At 39.3% G+C, this 18,390-nt stretch overlaps 2 protein-coding genes across 16 annotated transcripts in view; one reads left to right on the top strand and one right to left on the bottom strand.

The window, feature by feature from the left end:
- Window positions 1-4,440: 4,440 nt before the first annotated feature.
- Window positions 4,441-13,567, bottom strand: MKKS (MKKS centrosomal shuttling protein). Of its 13 annotated transcripts, none has more exons than XM_079330530.1 (7): window positions 12,970-13,094; window positions 11,624-11,682; window positions 11,295-11,524; window positions 8,332-9,754; window positions 7,656-7,831; window positions 6,899-7,009; window positions 4,441-6,447 (listed from the first exon to the last, which is right to left on the bottom strand). In XM_079330530.1, exons 4-7 carry the CDS (start codon window positions 9,320-9,322, stop codon window positions 6,007-6,009), a joined length of 1,719 nt encoding a protein of 572 aa, XP_079186656.1. In that variant the 5' UTR covers window positions 9,323-9,754; window positions 11,295-11,524; window positions 11,624-11,682; window positions 12,970-13,094; the 3' UTR covers window positions 4,441-6,006. The 13 variants fall into 13 exon arrangements, with proteins under 13 accessions (XP_079186656.1, XP_079186657.1, XP_079186655.1 ...); XM_079330531.1 differs by having other exon boundaries at window positions 12,887-13,010; XM_079330529.1 differs by lacking the exons at window positions 11,295-11,524; window positions 12,970-13,094 and adding an exon at window positions 13,438-13,468.
- SLX4IP (SLX4 interacting protein) overlaps window positions 13,023-18,390 on the top strand; it is a 71,520-nt gene continuing 66,152 nt past the window's right edge. For 2 of the 3 annotated variants that reach the window (XM_079330668.1, XM_079330666.1), the window contains exons 1-3: window positions 13,467-13,605; window positions 14,353-14,496; window positions 16,897-16,945. In XM_079330668.1, coding sequence (XP_079186794.1) covers window positions 16,919-16,945 — 27 coding nt within the window. In that variant the 5' untranslated portion in view covers window positions 13,467-13,605; window positions 14,353-14,496; window positions 16,897-16,918. Of the gene's footprint in view, window positions 13,161-13,466; window positions 13,606-14,352; window positions 14,497-16,896; window positions 16,946-18,390 lie in introns of those variants that run through there. The other variant, XM_079330667.1, reaches the window with a different exon arrangement.

The following is an 18,390-nucleotide window of genomic DNA, read 5'->3' as shown; positions in this document are numbered from 1 at the left end:
AGTATCTTCAGCTGTATTAGCTACTACCCAAATAACCATATTTCAGCTGAAAACAACTTTCAATTAGAAATGCTCCCAGCTGGCTGGCCAGACCAAACAATTGATGGAACAAACCAGAATGATTTATGGACAAATTCACATTTACAAGTAAAATATCATGACAGGACAGTTCAAACCTGATTCAGCAAAGATATCTGGGTCAAACACAAAGCCTGGAAGTCAGTGCAATGCTGATCACAACTACATTGACACCTCAGTGATACAGGGACAGGCTGTTCCAGGTCATGCTTCCTAGGATCATGATTTTAAATACCCAAAAAGAACTAAGGTTAAAAACTAAAAACCTAATTTTCCTTTCCTCACCCCTGCTGGCAATCCCAAAGTAGAAATATAGCATACCAAGGTTAAGATATGCAAAACCAAATGTTGATGCAAATAAATGTATGAAAAACTCACTTTTTGGAGTCATCTCGCAGACTGCAGCACACGTGATGATGGAGGGGCCATGAGTCAATCCTGTCTCTGTCCCATACACGCTCATATACTCAGAGCACGCCTGAGGAGACTTTCATGGGTGTGGGTAGGTGTCTTCCTGTCAGAATTCCCTCATGAAGTGTAGCTGTTTCACTTTCCAAAGATATTGGGAAGCAATCTCAGCCTTCATCCTGGAAGCTTCCCAGTCCATCAGCCTTTCTTTCTCCACAGGTGAGTCCCTGGGATTTATCTCTGAGGGGGCAGAGCAGCCTGGCACAGCTGCCCTGGATAACAACCATCAGCTTTATATCACCCTTGTCAAAGAGAAGCTGGGTTTTTCTTTGGCCAGGTTTTACTTTGTGCCTTTTTTTGAGGTCAGCACTCCAGCTGGCTGATCCCCCGGGTGCCTGTCCCTCATGAAGTACTCACTGCATGAGGAAAAACGCCATTTTCCCAGCACCTTCCCCAGGACTAGGCTCTGCTGACAGCTCTAGTGCTCTTCCCTGGCTCCATTTCCAGGTTTCATTAAATGCAGAGATTTTTCCACATCATCCGTGAGGGCTCTCAAAATGGCGGCCTGTGCATGAGGCACTTCAGGGCTCCCACCTGCCTCCAGCAGCTGCCCCGGGCCTGTGCCAGCCCTCCTTAAACACATCCAAAAAAAAAAAGGGCAAAATGCCACTTGGCAGAGAGGAATTTAGGGGAAAAGAGTGGGAAATGTGGCAGGAGAGGTTATCTGGGCCCGGGGGGTTTTTTATCCCATTTTCTCCCTCTGTTGAACTGTGGAGCAAGTGGTTGGGCAGGTATGTGGCTGGCTGGAGGAATATTAGTTACATAGAGTAATAAATGAGGGTGAAATAGTTTTGCTTCTGGCTCTTAAAGTCACAAAGTCTTCCAAGAATTGAAGGTACCAAGTTTTGTTCAGTTTTTCCCTGAAAAAAACATTCAGCTATTGCCCATGTGCACCATCCACCAGCACAGCCCACACATAAATGGTGACTCAGGGTCCCTTGGAATCATTACCAAAGATTAGGGAACTAATTTTCCCCCAAACCTCACTTTTTTTTTCTTTTTCAATCAGGGATAACATATCAGTCTTCAAATGTCATGAAGCCTTAAAGAGACAAGATTTAATGGTTTATTTTAAAAAAGCTTGCCAATAAGGAATAGCTGTTGACATTGCAGTGCTGCCACACAAATGCTTAGCAGACATCACACAGTAGTATAAAAATAATATAAAAATAATAACTGGTATTTAATGTGTATTTAACGTGCACCTGAAGAGAACTGATGCTGTCCTGACAGAAAAGAACAAGGACACTAGTAATCAGTTTGCAGAAGGCAGGCACACACAGCTGGGGCCTTCCAGGCACATGATAAAAGCTTGAATAAGAGCTTTTCATGTGCAAGTGGATTTAAAAGCTTAAGTTTATAAAGATATTTGCAGTAGGGTATGAAAATAAAATGTGTTTAATGATTAGGTCAAGCAGCCCAATCCTGAGATCTGTTGTGCCATTAATTTTATTAGTGCCTGGAATAATAACATAGTGGCTCTACTTATATACACTGTGACTACATTTCAGAATAAATTTGTATATGCTTTTGATCTTATGATGTGCAAGACTAATTTAAACCAGGCAATTCATACAGACAAAAAGCAAAGGTATTTCTTAATTTCTGAGAATTTAAGATCACAGTGTTACTGGTCAAAAAGTTATTTACTGGTACTGTGCAACTTGTTTCCACTGGCAAACATAGGAATAACTGGTATTTACAATAATGGATAGAAGCTACTAATAATCTAGAAATAACCATTGTAATATGTTTTCTCAAAAAGTCTGGCTGGCAGACTGTAACCATGCTGGAGCAGTCCCTTTGCAATAAACTCAGACTGTTTCTGCATCTTCAGAACAGCAGTAAATGCAGATCCAGCTCAAGTTCTTTCTATGACTTTGACTGACTCAAAGATACTGATTTTTCTAAGATTGAAGAGTGTAATACCTACATGACTCAGTTCACATGGCACTGCTGAAAAGGTGATAAATACTACATTTTGCTAACCAGCACAGCAAAATAAGGGCACAAGTAAAATTCAAGAGTAGAGGTTTTGGGTAAGGTGAATTGTTCTGTACAGGCTCTGCTGTGCTTGTGATATTGCAGGCACCATTTTCCTTACAAGCTTTGACAGCAATCCATACTCTCCTCCCTGGGACAGATCTACCACTGTAATGGCTGTTTAGCCTAAAAAAGCCAAAACACTTGAATTAAAAAAAAAAAAAAAAAAAAAAAAATTCAGATTTTAAACCAAACCAGTGTTGTGCTAATATAGTAAGCTTAGGTTTCCCAAAGTCAAAAATCTGTTTCTAACCTGTCTTCAAGGATTAGCATCATATGAACATCTACTCTGAACAGCAGAGCACAGACTCTGAAGACACAACACAGTAAGGATTGCTGACATGTCTGACATTGCTGATCTTGAATTCCAACCATTCCTGCACTCAGCTTTAAGGTCACATTTCCCTCTGTGTGTGTACTGAAGATGTAAAGCAATAAATCAGATTACTGGTAGCAACAGTGATGTACTGTTGCTGCAATTTCAGAGAACAAGAAAATGCATCCAGGTTCAATATAAAAAAAATGTGGTGTTTTACCAAGAAAAATATTAAAGAAGTCTACATAAATTCTGATCCAAGTTCCCTTAATGAAATTGCTCTAATATTTTAGCAAGGATTTAAGTTATTTTAAAATATCTCTTTCTTTATTCCTGTGCAGCAAGTAGTTTGTCACTTCACAACTGGATGTTAGAAATCTTCACCCAAAAATCTTTGTTCCCATTTTAGATAGGAGAATAGACAGAAAAAGATCTCAGATATGGCTCAGAGTGACTCTATAAATTCACAAATAAGAAACAGAATAAATGAAAAACAGGTATTATGCATTCTTAACCAATGCCAAAATAATAACACTTAATGGTGCATCTGCTTGAAATAGGTCACAATAAATAGAAATAAAGATCCCTTAATTAATCAGCATTTTTAGGTCTTCACTTTGAAGTTTTAAGTATCAAATAGGAGCAGAAATATCAAACAAATACTGAACTGAGGAGCAGTTATATTACACTGGCTTCTTTCTTAAATATGCTGACCTGAGTGATCAGCATATCAGCACTTTATTTCTCCTTACAGGCCTGGAGCATGAACATAGCTGAGAAGGCTGGAAATCAATGTTTGTACTTCTTGTGCATTATCAGCAGAATTATTAAATTTTAAATTAACCTGAGCAATCTGTGGCAATCAGACATGACTGAGGTCATGATCAGAAAACACTTGTCTCATAATTCTTATATAATGCTAATTTTTCCCACTGAACTTCAAATGCCAAGGGGAACAGGAATAAAACCATAGTGGCTTCTCAGAGTTATTACAACTTAAATATCCCTGAGGATATTTCATTCTGTCAACTTTAAAACACAAGAGGAAACCCAACCATTTTTGCAGCCAAATTTTATTAGAAAACATGAAAGTTCAAAAAAGTTACTTTATGTTGCTGTTAGACTGAGTAAAAATTCTTTTTACTTGGATTTTAAAAAGTATCCAAAGTCGTATTCCTACTGTGTTACCCCTTGAAGATGAGGCAACACTAAACATGAAAGGTTCAAGCCTACTGTAGCACAACTGAGAACTGAACCTATACTGTCCATAAATAGCAGAGCAAGCTGCTTATTTATCCTTTTTAGTCACAGTAAGAGACAAAAATTCATTGCTATTAAAATTATTTATATATGAAAATAACTTTATTTCAGGTATAAATGAATTTTTAGCTACTTACCAAAAACTAAATTTATTTTTTTCGGTTTTTTTAATCTGTGACTTTCTTTTTGGGGGAGAATAAAAACCATTGTCAACTCTGATTCAAGACCTGTGATTCAACCTTCAGATACCAAGACAAAAGAACACTCACAACAACTTCTACTTGAATATTGTTTTAATTTTCACTTCACAGCTGTAGTCACTAAACTCAACATTTTCACACTGCATAACAAGCTGCTATTATAGGAAGTAAAATAGTATAATTCAGCACTCTGTGCTGGAGAATCATAATTAGATGAAGTATTACCAAGATTCTTCTGTGCCTTAAGATATGCACCATCGTTTGGCTTCATTATTCCTGATGTTTTCATATAGTTCATGGCATATGGGAGGATCAAGATATAAAAGCAGCCTTTTTACTACCCAGCTTTCAGCAGCCTCCATTCTCAACCCTTGTAACATTCTTGCACAAGTCCCCAAAGGATGCCTTACAGCACTGAAGCAATCATTTCAGGTCATAAAAAGATAAAGAACTTTAAATAACTCTTCATTTTTTTTCCCAGTGAGAAAATGATTACTTATGTTCTTAAAATTAAAAGGACTTTGTACAAAAAAGTCTGGAAAGATCTGGTTTTAATTACATATTTCAAAACTGAATTATACATAACAATTCTACTGCTTATGTGCAGTAAATAAATACATTAAAAACTTAAGAGACCAGGAAAAAAAATAAGCAGACTAGACTACAACGGACATGGATGTTTTCTGGAAACACACTACGAATAATTTTTCCCTTGTGACTGAAAACAGAGGGAGAAGAAAAGGGGCAAAGAAAATGAGCTTAAGTAAGAAACTCTAACACCCTTTTTGATCTTGCATGCAAGCAGAGAATGAGAAAAAGTTTTGATCATTCAGTCTACAGCCTTATTTAAAGATCAAAACAAGTCTGAGCAGCTTAAAGCCTTACTTCATTAAAAGAAGCCATGCACAGTCAAAGAGTTAATTGAATGGTAAGTGGGACATTATTTCTTGCAGCTTTGCTTAAATGATAGAAACTTCATTATAGACTGCCCTGTACTCCACAGAAGACAATCAAGGTCCACTTAACAAAAGTTTTTTCCACCCAGTCTGCCATTTCTTTTCAAATCTTCTATTACCTACCTCCTACATGAAGACCTCCAGGTTGAGTTTTTATAACTTGTTACATGAATTACACATATGAATTAAAATCTTTCAGCCATATAGAAACAGAAATTGCATATACATACAGTATATGGGTGACAAAAACTTCAGAACAGAATTAAAAACAAGTGGCTCAAGGAATATGCTAAGCCTTTTTTACCTACAAAATTAAAAATACCAGTGATAAAACTCTGCTGCAATATAAGAGTCTCTTTGAATGTATAAAGCTTTTGCTGAGACTGTATAAATTTCAATACATAACATTTTCTCAGCAAGTGAATCCATTTTTCCCATTCCTTTGAAGATGCCACAGAGCTAACCAACATCCCTTAACGCAGAGGGAACAGGTTGAACATTTGAAAATGCTTGAGAGCACAGTAAAGTAACAATGAGAAGAGTATTCAATGGCCAACTGTTGAATTTAAATTTTTTGCCTGCTGTCCACATTCTAACCTATTCAAATATTTTAACACATTATACATTACCCTGCTTTCAATTCAGCATGGTCTTGCTATACAACACAAATCACATAGGATCAGAGCTAATTTTGATCTTCAATTATGTATGAAAGATCCAAAATCAGGTTGGCTGTCTCCAGAGCTACCTGCAGGCCACTGCACTTGGCAGCAAAGCAATCCAGAGTCAGGAGGTCAGAAACCTTTCCTGAGGTCTCTTTAGGGCAGCCCTGAATAACAGGAGAGCCAGAATGGCCTTGCAAAAACCTCCAGCTGAGATCCTCTGTGTTACCATTCATCCCACAGCCACATTTTGAAACTAAATCTGACCACTTTGAGACACAGGGAGAACCCGATGGAGCAAACCAACAGTGTCCATAAACCATGTCTGTAAGAATATCTTCACCATCGTGACTCAGAGAGCGAGCTACAGACTCCAGGGAACGGCAAAACCCCTCAGCAACCAACTGGTATTGTGTCTGAGAACAATCCAGGTCTTTGAAAGTGCTGGCAGGCAAAACTGAACTCTAAAAAAGAAACCAGAACAGCAAAGTTAGAACACTGTTTTTACAGAAATAATTTTAAACCTGCATCATACTGCTGGTTTTTCCCCCCCCCAAACAGATGGTTCAGTTCTAACAAAAAAATGTTTAAGTCATGATTATCCACAGTAGGAAAGAGTCAAAGCAGAGTTCTGCATTATCATCTTTCAATATAAAAACTATACATATTTTCAACACTTAGAAACATGCAATTACTATAATAGATACCTAAAGAAAGACCAACAAGTACACAAATAGTGTTAAATGTAAAAGATATAATTAAAACTGAATGCTTCAAATAGACCCTTTTATTTTATATTAGTAGTTAGCAAAAATGCCACATTAATCTAGAAAGAGACAAGTATAACTATTGCAGTGATTCTACATAAATTCTTAAGTATATTAAGCATCTTTATAACCCTTGTGTTTTACGTACCTTGTGCCTTAGGTATGAAGCCAGGTGAGTTTCTGTACAGCCCCCTCCTAATAATGCCAAAGGTTCCTTCACTGTTAACTGTAACACATGTTCTGCAGTTTCACAGACACGCTGAAAATCAAATGAAACTCTTGTTAGACACACCATGATTAAAAGAATTTGTCCTCACTGAAAAAAACACTGGAATAATTTCAGTAGTTTCTGGTACAGATTCCATAAACTTGAATTACTCGTGGATATAAAGCTGCTGAGGGATTTCCAAGACCATGTTTATTTAATGAGAAGTTGTCTTTATTTGTCCACACTATGGAAAGGCAGAAATAAAAAGCTGCATTTTAATCCTTCTTTTTTCAAAACAAGGCTATATATAAAAAGTCAATCAGTATCAATGGCATTTCCAGACCAACTGTTCAATGCAAAACAATGCTTGCCTACCATTGTATGTGTTGCTGCTGCCTTTCTGCTAGGCAGTTTAGATTTTTTTGTTCTCATAGACCATAATGAAAATATTTATCCAGTACTGGCCTCAAGAACAGGTGAAAAAGGTACCTCTCCCTAAACAACTTCTTGTATTAAAACAGAGGCATTAAATGAACATGAGTAATTCAAAAGGTTGAAATTCTGGAAACAAATAAGCTTAATTTATGTACTGAAAAAACAATGTTTCTAAACTCAATGTATTTAATATTTCTCAGTGTTCTATTTTTCCATTAAAAACATGACTTTCCAAGAAAAGATTTGAAGAAAATTTGCCAACCTTCAACTCATCCCATGCTGTTTCACTTCTGTTACAGAGTATCAGGCTGCAGAAAACTGTGTCCTCAGGAATTAGATGTAGAAAATGCTTTGGAGCAAAACTCTCTATGCACAAATCTTTCAAGCTGCCATAACAGCCAGGTGACAATGAATGTATGGAAGCTATAGGTTGTGAACCTGTCAATTAAAAAGGGAGAAAACAGAAAGTGGTACCATCAGAAGAGCTAGCTGATGCATTTCATAAAGCATAAACTTTATCCTTCTTGGCTTTTAAACTTACATACATTAATACCTGACATTTCAATTCACAGAGGAAATCACAGAAACAAACACATTAAGAGTGCAAGACTAGTGGCAGTTTGAGATAAAAAGTAATTGTTTAATTTGCCTTGAATCAGTTTGAAAAATTACTGTAATTGGATACCCCTCATGCAGCAAGCAGTTAGAACACCAGTGGTATGCCACCATCAGGAGCTGCAGAAGACCAATCCCACCTTGAAAAGTGGTTTTCAGACTAGGAAAGAACAACTCTTGCTGAGCTGCTAAGGTAGGATACAGAGAGAAATAAGAGACTCCTTCCTCTGCAATGAGCCCACCCCAGTAAATGTTCATCTCCCACTGATAACTCCAGGAAGGAATGAAAACTCCAGGTGTGGAGCAGAGGACTGTGCTGTTACCTGTCATGCGGCCCAGGGGCTCCATCAGACACAGCCCAGCTCTGTCCACAGCAATGACACCCTTCTCCTTCAGGAACTGTTTCAAGGAGGGATGCATCACCTTCTGGCACACCACAAGGCCCACTTCATCCTCAACCAGCTGCTTCCCCACACTAAGCAACTGATTCAGCTCGGACACTTCCAGAGAAACTCCGTGGTGGACCACTATAGTTCCTTCCTCAGAGTTAAAGCCATCACCTGACATGGACACACTGAAAAGTGCAATCTTGATCCTGTTTGAACCAGTCCTTTTGACAGCAAGTGGTTTTCCCAAATGGATTTCTGGTGTTTCTATCAGCAGTCCAGGAAGAACTGTAGAATCCATAACTCTTCTACCTTTCACAGGTATTATCACACATTTTCCTAAAGCAGCATTTGTCTCAACATGACATGGAACAGTAAATATAAAAGCCTTTAAAACCAGTGAGGTGAGATGATCAACTTCAGTTTTATTAAGCATGCAAGCAGGTTTGCTGGTTAAAATGCTACGAACCAAACAAACAAGAGTCCCAACACTGCTGAAATCCACAGACAGCCGGCACCCACAAGCCTCAGATTTCAGGTGGTCCATGCACAGACTCAGAAGATGCTTGCTAATTTTAACGACAGTAAAAGGTGCAACATTCAGGCTCCTGAAATTTTCGATGAAGCCACAGCAAAGGATGGCAGTGAATAAGCCACAGTCACTGAAGCGTGACACGTGGTTGTGCACAGAGGCTGTCAGCACACGCAGCACGGGCTGGCCCGTGGAAAGGTGCCCCAGGAGGGCTGAGCATTGGGAAGTGGTACAAACACAGCCCCCCACACCATTGTGGAGCTGTTTGAGTCGACCAGCTGGACCGTAGGAAGATTTTAATATTCTGCTCAGCAGAGACAGTGACTGACTCACTGCATCTCCAGTTAAAGGCTCACTAATAAATAACGGAGGCTTTTTAGCTTCAAGGCGAGACATTTTGAAGGTAAGATTTTTAATTCTAGCCAACAAAACATTTCATTTTTACTTGGATCTATAATTCATTGCACTTTTAAATTTTAAGAGTAGTACATTTTAATTCTTTGCTGGTAAGGATTATTACTTTCTGTGTGAAACAGTATATATAACATTCCTGAAACTACTCATGACAGAGCTCTTAAAACAAGGCTTTAATCATGTTACAAAACTGATAAATAGTGACAGCAGGAAGCTATTTCATTCAGGATGATCTCTTAGCTTCTGAATGAGATTGAGCAGACTTTTTTGCAACATAGTTTACAACCATGCTTCCCAAATGGACACCTATAAGTGACAGTCCTGCTACAAGCAGAAAGTTCTTTCTATTCCAGGTGGTTTTCTTCATCTTTTCTGGCAACAGTCTCAGATGAAAATCTTCAAGCTTAGTTATACCTAAAATAAAAACCAGAAAGATACTAGAATAATCTTATGAAAATATTATATAGCTTGACCTGTTTTTGTTTTCACCAAAAAAAGTCACAGAACAACAAATACTGCATCAAAAAAATTGCTGTTACCCCAGCACTGCCAAGCCACCACTGAGCCATGTCCCCAAGTGCCACATCTGTGCACCCATTAAAGATCTCCAGGAATAGTGACTGAGCCACCTCCCTGGGCAGCCTGTGCCAGTGTTTGACAACCCTTCCTGTGAAGACAATTTTCCTAATACCCAATCCAAACCTCCCCTGGTGCAACCTGAGGCTGTTTCCTCTTGTCCTAGCACTTGTTACTCAGGAGGAGAGACTGAACCCCAGCCCCTTTCCAGGTGGTTGTGGAGAGCAATGGGGTTGCCCTGAGCCTTCTTTTCTCCAGGCTGAAGGCCCCCAGCTCCCTCAGCCCCTCCCCACAGGAGCACTGTCCTTCAGGGACTCATTCAGCACCTCAGCATCCTCTTTGAAGGGTGGAGCCCCTCACCAGGGCAGAGCACAGGGGGCAATCACTGCCCTGCTCCTGCTGGCCACACCACTGTTGGTCCAGGGATTCCCAGGAATCTGGGCACATGCTGGATCATGTTCAGCTATCACCATCATTCCCTGGAATCTCTCCTGCCACTCCTCCCTGTAGCTCAGCATGGGGTTGTGAACCAAGTGCAGCCACAGCACTGGTCCTTGCTGAACCTCAATTGGCCCATACATTCTATAAGGCTTTTTAACTGAGAAAAATCTACTAGTATGATTTTACTACAAACTTAGAGAGTGCATCAGTTATACCTGTTAATAACTTCAATTCTGACCAGCAGGTCTACAAGTGACAGGCTACCATAAACTTCACTGAAGTACCAAAAATACAATGATATCCACCTGATTTTACTCAAGAACAAAAGAACACAACTAGTCAGCAGTGCTTGCCAGGCAACAGAAACAGTAGTTTTGGATGCTCAAACAACTTGAAGAAATCTGGCTCAAACAAAGGTATCTTCGAGATGCCCACAAAAAAAGTTTTTCAGTTCTTAAAACAGTAAAACTTACATCAATGTTTATTTATGTTTCTATGCAAACTCTACAGTATTTACACTTGTACTTCATTTTGTTTCATTCTCTATTGTAATCACCATGCCTACTAACATGGAATATGTTACTAGATACAGTCACAATTAATTATTTCTAGGCAGTTTTAAGCCTGAAAGGACACTCTTATAGATCCAGTCATAAGTTTGGTGATTGTCCTGAAGTTATTGGAGCTTGTTTTAAAATATCTTTTAAGACAGATAATACCCTCATTGAATTGATCCCATCACGTGGGATTGAGCAGTAATTTTTGAGATTTATGATGCACTTTTTTAGCCCGTGTAGGTACAAAAAATTTAACACAGTTGCAAAGAAGAATAAAACTCTGAAAGACTTAAGTTAGAACACTAGAGCTGTATCTGAAAATTCTCAATTAATTCATCTTCTTCCTCAACAACACAGATACAACTAGTCAAGCAACTTACCCAAAAGTCAAAGAACTAATGCTATTTTTCTTTACTTTTGTGTTCGTTTTGCATCATGAACGTCAGAATTCCAGGTTCTTGAACAAAATTCTCTGTCTTCACTTGGAAAATAGGACTGGACTTCAAGTAATACCAGCCCCAGTGCACTAGCCCCAGGCTAGTTCCCATAATAATCAGAACTTTGTTGTCCTTCCAGAAGGTTTTAAGACTCATTGCAAACTGGCATCTACCTAGGTAAAGATAATTTATTATTTTAAACATATTCTAGAAATCCTTTTTTTCTTACTCTATAATAACAACACTGAACAGATGAAACTGAACATTAATACCTTTAATTGCAGTGCAGCAGATGACTAAAACACTAAACAAAAAGCCTTACTTTGTGAACCTAAGGAAAAAAATAAAAATAACCTCAATTCAGACATTTTGAAATGTTAATTGCTGCATTTGCTTCGAGCTTTGGCATGCTAAATCTTAAACATAACAAAGCAACACAGCTTTATCTAATTACAAGCACCACTGCTCAGATGGTAAATATCTGAAGCCCAAAAGCAGGTTCAAAATACACATTTCCCCATACAGTTAATAAAATTCCATGAGCAGCTAAGCTCCTAAGGGAACACAGAGATTTTAAATTGCAGGCAAAGGAAGGTGTGATGCTTGACACCACTTTACCTTTGTGCAGCTTTGTCTGACCACCTTGTGGTATTCAGAAGCAGCATCATTACGAAGAGAGTAATTAAAAGAGAGTAATAAATTAATCTTTATATAATAAGGAAGGGGAAAAAACTATTTTCCAGGGGATTTCCCACCTACGCTCAAGTTTTTTATAAAAATTTCTCACTGGTTTAAGCAGTTAGGTTATAAATACACATTAGAATACTGGCTTTTTGCAAATATTAAAATAGATGCTACATATATAATATTAAAAATAAATTTACTATAGTTTTTATTAGACATAGTAGTAAAACAGCTGATGTAGTTATGCTTGTAGTAATTAAGTTGTCTGTCTAGTAAGATTAACATCCAATAGATGCCTAATAAACACCCCTACTACCAACACCTACAGTCGAAAGAAAGTATGGAGCTGGAAGTAATAATAACAAACTGAAAACCACGACCAAAAAATGTGTATGTTCTAAAAAAGAACCATGCTAAACAGTTCTTAAAACATATAAACTAGTTTGGAGAAAATTTAAATATGCATAATTGCTTATAAATATACAGTAGGTTAATGCAATGAAAAAGTATGTGTCCGAAATAACAGGTGTACTTTTAGCAAAATGCCAAACACCCAGCCGTCAACCTTTTATTATCTTTGTCTTCTACTGTCCCTTAGTAACCTTTCATATTTTACCCAAAAAATAAACTTCGGGTTTTTTTTTCACAGCTACAAAGCTGCAACCCGGAGAGGAAATGCTCCTACACCTTCCCCCTGACAGGTGTAACTCGCCCTGTCACCCACTCCGCCATCGGGCCATGGAGCCCTCACAACACACTCCTCCTCTTCCTCCTCCTTCCCCGCGACCTTGAAGCGCGGCCGGCCGAGGGGGCAGCGGCTCCCTCAGGCCCGGACCGCGGGCTCGGCGCACCTGAGGTTTCCCCCCTGCCTGGGAAGAGAGAACGAGGAAGGTGCAGCCGAGAAGCCTTCCCGGGGAGACTAGGACTCACTCACCCCCCACACATTCAAACGCGCCCCGGCGGGAAGCAGAAGTGGAAGCTGCACGACCCGGAGGTGCCGCCCCTCCCGGCCCGCCATTAGCCGAGCGCAGCGTCACTCAGGCCCGGGCCCGCCTCGGCCGCCGGCGGCCATTTTGCGTGCGGGCAGCGCGGGGCAGGCGGCGGCGGCGGGCGCGGCCATTTTGGGTAGGGCAGGGTAGAGGAGGGGAGCGGCGTGATGGGGGCACGGCCGCCCTGTGCCGCCCGGCTCTTGCGGTCCTGTCGGGGTCTACACCGCTCTTTTCTCCTCGGTTAAATCTCTGAAGGGATGCTCGGACAGCCGGGGCTCTGGCGGCGGTGCCCTTCGGCTCTTACCGAGCCTCCCTCAGGTGCCGCCTCAGTCGCGCTGTCCCGTTCCTCACCCCCTCCCAGCCTGGCCAGCCTTAAAAGTAGACATATATATATAATATTTTTCCTTGCATACCTGCTTCTGCAGCCACTCCGCCTTACACCTGCGCCCAGCTGTCTGAGGCTTCCTGTGGGCGGGCTGAAGTGCCCTGGTCAAAACAAGTTCAAATAACTTTGTTCCCTGACCTCCGCTTTTCCTTAGCTCTTCTGCTTCCCTGTGTTCACTTTTGCTGTATTCACTCCTGTAAGTACAAGAAATACTCGTGTGAATACAGTAATACTTCTCCTGTCTTCACTCTTCCCTCTACTCCTGCAGTCGCTGCCAAGAATATCTCGTTTTACATTCGTGTACTAATGAATGGGTTTGTTTTCAATTTCGTTTATAGTTGCGGAGTTTATGATTGTAGCCAAAAGACAAATACCTAATGCCTAATCCCCATCCAGAAAGGAGCATAATTTTTAAACTGTATAGTAATTTTTCATTAATTGTATTCAGCTGTTGCACAAAAGTTTAAAAAGATAATAGTACATGTTCATGACGGCCCTCTGATGCTCCTCAGAACCTCTCCTCCCTCTAGTTCTATGTAGCTCTGTGGTGACTGGGTCATGTTTTTGAAACTGAATTATTGAGCCTGAGAGGTGAATGGGCAGTTTAGGAATGAATGAGTGTGAGTAACAATGAGGAGAAAAGGTGCTGACTGGCTGGAAGACTATTTTACGCAGGTTAAGTGGAGTAATTGGCGACAGTGGGCATAGAAATCCTGAATGGCAAATGGGAAGATTGTGTCTTTTCAGAACCAGAGATGCTTTACTGGATGTGGGAGTAGCTGAGCATTGCACTGCTCATCCCAAGCTTAGGATGTGCTCCCAGAAACTGACAAGTGCTAGACAGAAAAATTCAGAGAACTCTTCCTTTATGTTGTGATAGTTCATTTCGAACTAAAAAAATAGTCAGTATCAGCATTTGTTTATTTGTTTCTGCTGTTTTCAGGTGCCTCCTCTCCCCAGGTGTGGTAAAGGAGATGGGCAGTGGGTGAAGTTTGCTGCTGCATTTCCAAGTGTGTACCAGGAGTTTTCAGTTCCTTGTCCCTTCCAAACTCTGCATTTCCTCACCACAGGAAGCTGCTTTGCTAAGGTAAGATGCTGTTCATCAGCTGGCAGAGGACATTTGAGTTTTTTTTTCTGGGTGTTTTCTGGCTTCTCTTGAGTATCCACTACTTCATTTGACTCAAATTTAGGAAAGAAAGATATTCTGCCACATTTTTTTTTAATAGCCACAGGCAACCTATGTGTTTGATTCTAAATCATGTCTTCATGCACAGGTTGTATCAACATTTAAAGAGTTGGAATACTGCACATTCCCCATCAGGATTCTCTTTTTAATATATGTAAATATAAATAAATAAATACAGTCTCATGAGGAGTTTTTCTGCTGCATTTGCTTATCTTCATATATCTTATGTAGAGTTTAGAGGTTTGCAACAGAAAAAACATTCCATGGGACAGAATCTTGGTGTCAAACAGTAGCAGTTTTAACAGATTTGTGTTTTTGGGTTTGTTTTTGTTGGTGTTTTTTTTTTTTTGTTTTTAACACGGGAAATAGCAAAGTATTTTGGGGCTAGTTGTTTTTTTTCTCTTGAACAATTGATGAGTGGTTTTCCTCATCTTCTGATGTCTTAGCATTGACTATTTTTTCACCTGTGTCATTTCAGTAATTTCCCTGATGGTTCACACATTAAATATTTTCCTTTTTGTTTTCTGTGGATTTGCTTACATTTTGTCTGTCTGCTGTATTTCCTTTGTCTTATCTGTGTGGTCAGTGCAAAGAATGGGGTAGTTGGCAAACTCCCAAAGTCAGCTTACTCCCAGGAAGACTAAACTCAACCAAAACTAACTTCTCTTGTGTATCCTCTTCCTTTTTATGTTTTTCTTCTATTATTTTGTAAATTGTGTTTGGAGGGGACTTCTGCCTGCCAGCAGCTCTTACATGAGTAGAGGCAGACGTGTTGCAACAGTGTTATTCTGGAAAGTAAATTGTTACCAGAAAGAAATCAGTGATGCCAGGATGAATTCAGCTGAATTTACGACATGACTGAACTGGACTAGGATGTCTCAAGTAGTTCAGAGCTCTGTTCCTTGCACTGTGTTTCTCAAAATCGCCATCAGTAAAGTTGACAGGATTTTATCTGATAAAAGGGAGAAGTTTCCAGGGTTGTTTGGTGCAAGGGAGAATGATGGCAGCATGGCACAAGGCACAATGGTATTCCACCTTCTGTGTGCAGGACTGTTAAGAATGTTAAGATTAAAATCATCTGTGCTGTGCAGTTGTAAAGTGGGTGTTTATCTTGTTTTGCACTTATTTGGAAATTAAACAGTGATAACAGCTGCCTTTTGAAACATGTAAGTGTAGTGCCTGAGAGAAACATGTATCCCCAACATGACTTGTGTCCTGAAATTTTGACAGCTCTGTCACAGTACTTAACAGTAACTTGAAGTATGCAATGAGAAATGTGTACACATCCCTCAAGTTTTAGTATTTTCTTATACCATCTCCTAAAAAATTGACCAGATTTGTCCATTTAAAGAGACTAATCCTTTAGGAAACTTTAGATGACAAAAGGCAGCTCTATTCTCAGTGTGATTTCATTTAATGCAGACATAATTTTCTTTCTTTTGAAGCTTGAACTCTATTGTTTGGATATTCTACCTCCTGCCACTTTACTGAGACTTTGCCTCACCTGGTTTTCTGACCCATCCAAGTCTCTTTGTTGTATTTTGGCTCTCTTCCTACCCTGTGTTAAAATAGAATGTATTTTAGTTTTTGTATTCCTGTTTCTTGTAGCTATTAATTTGGTACCACAGGGCCCATTGCATGTCTCTCCTGAATCCTGACATTGTGGAGGTAAACTTTCATTAATTTAACCTGATTTTCTCCTTTTTTGGCAAGTCAGGTTTTTGGCTCCTGTTTATGGGGAGAATAATGAGCTTTTTTTTAAGGTTTGTAAAAAAACCTTAGAAAATTGAGTTTTTTCTTGAGCCCAAGGGAGTGTTCAACTTCTAGCACAAATTAACACTTCCTGAGGTACTTGGAATGGTCTGAGGTAGGGTCAGCTCAATGTACTTCACTCAGGATCCCAAATTAAGTGATTTAGGTCCTTTTTGGGATAAGCAAGAGAGGAGGATGTCCAAAGTTCACCTTGCTTTTGTGCAACGACCATAAGACTTGAGTTATGTTGCTTTATATATGAAATATAAAATTTTGAATGTATATAACATGTATGTTCTAACTTTGTATTTCCTGTGTTGGATGCAAAGTGCCTGGACAGTTATGAGATTCACTAAAAGAAACCAACAGAGATAGCTAAGTAATTTTCCTTTAAATAAGAGTTTTCCTTGTTTTTTTAAAAGCAGAGTGCAGGGTCTGAAGAACAGTAGTCATAAAGGTGTGAGCCACGGATGTAAAATTTCTTCTCAGTTGCTGTAGAGATCTGAGTGTCTCTCCAGTGCTGATCACTTTTAATTTGTATTTGCATAGGACCAGCTTACACTGACCTATCATGGCATCCAACAAATTTGTTATTAAGGTAAGTAGAATGTCATAGCTTTAAAAAAATAAATCTGTAATACTGCTTAGAATGTGTCTGTTGATACTAAAAGTGCATCCTTCAGGCTTCTGGTCATAATAATATACTTTATGTGAGTTGTTCTCTCCCTCTGGAAGCAAACTTTGCTGCAATATCATGGCAGAGTGTGTCTGGGGTCAGCTGAGGATGAAAATGTTGTAACTAAAAGTGGTTAGTTGTGCAGTGAGAATTAGAAACTCTATGAATTGTCAGCAAAACACTATTTGCCTACCTGTAGTAAAATTTTGGGTGGATTCTTTTCTCACTGTAATCTTGTTAATACTGTTTATGTACTTCCCAGCCTCAAGGGTTCCTAATTTAAGGTGTAGCAATGTTTTTAAACTATTTATCATGCTTGACATTTTCTCTCTTTTTTTTTTTGCCTCTTTTTCCATTTTCAGGGATTGGTTGTTTCATGTGCAATAAAATTCATTTTGCAAATAGTTCCAGACTTTTGATTATGTGCTGAAGAGCAAAGCTTTTCAAAACATTCTGTAATAAACATACCACTTCATAATTCTAATACTGTAACTATATCAGCTAATCAATAAATATACCTAATTGTGATTAGCACAACGTGTTATTATCTTGGAAGTGTTTTTTCTAGGAATTTTCATAACCCATGAAATTTTTCTTCTGTGGGAATACTTGGAAATTTTTGGAGGGCAGCTACAAAATCTTTCCTGAGTGATCAGGCTGTGGAAGCTGTAGGAGCTTGGTTTTGTGGGTAACCAACCTGTTTAATGAGCAGACCAAGCACTTAATTTTTGTGTGCTATGTATTCTTCTCCAAGGAAAACTGCTGTCATTTAGTTGGATGTTTGCTTTACATTTTTACTGTAAACCTTCAGTTAACAGTATCATATTATTCAGTGCTGCTGAGTTGATAGAGGGACTTACAGGAGAAAAAGCTTTGATTTTGAGCACATTTTAGCAGATACTCCAAGTTTGTGCATCACTAGTGTGAATAACAACAGGAGCTGAGGCTGAAGGCATTGCTTGTCTCAGCCGAGAGCTCTTGATATCATCAATATTCACATAAGTGCCCAAGAAAAAAAGTGCTGTGAGTTGGAGTGTCTGTACTTGTTAAGAAGCCTGAAGACACTTGGTTTCTGACCTGCATCATTACAGCTTCATTATTCAGCAGGGATGTGTTACTGGTATCCAGCATGGATCTTGCAATCACCAAGTTTAGCATCCCTGACTGCCTGAGCAAGGGCTAGGTTCTCATTGAGGATGTCTGTAGGTAAGCAGTGTCACAGATAAAGCTTTTGAAAATGCCAGTGAAATACAACTCTTTCTTTCTTAGAGTATTTGAGAAATGGGAGTAAGTTTTTGCATGTACCAAATGCTGAAAATTAAGTTTTCCTTGACCTGATTGAAATGCACTTTGTGCACAGATTTAAC

Source organism: Erithacus rubecula, assembly GCF_903797595.1.
Source record: "Erithacus rubecula genome assembly, chromosome: 2".
Classification (NCBI taxonomy): Eukaryota; Metazoa; Chordata; class Aves; order Passeriformes; family Muscicapidae; genus Erithacus; species Erithacus rubecula.
Note: the sequence above shows the minus strand (reverse complement) of the source record. Positions and strands in the feature narration are given on the sequence as shown.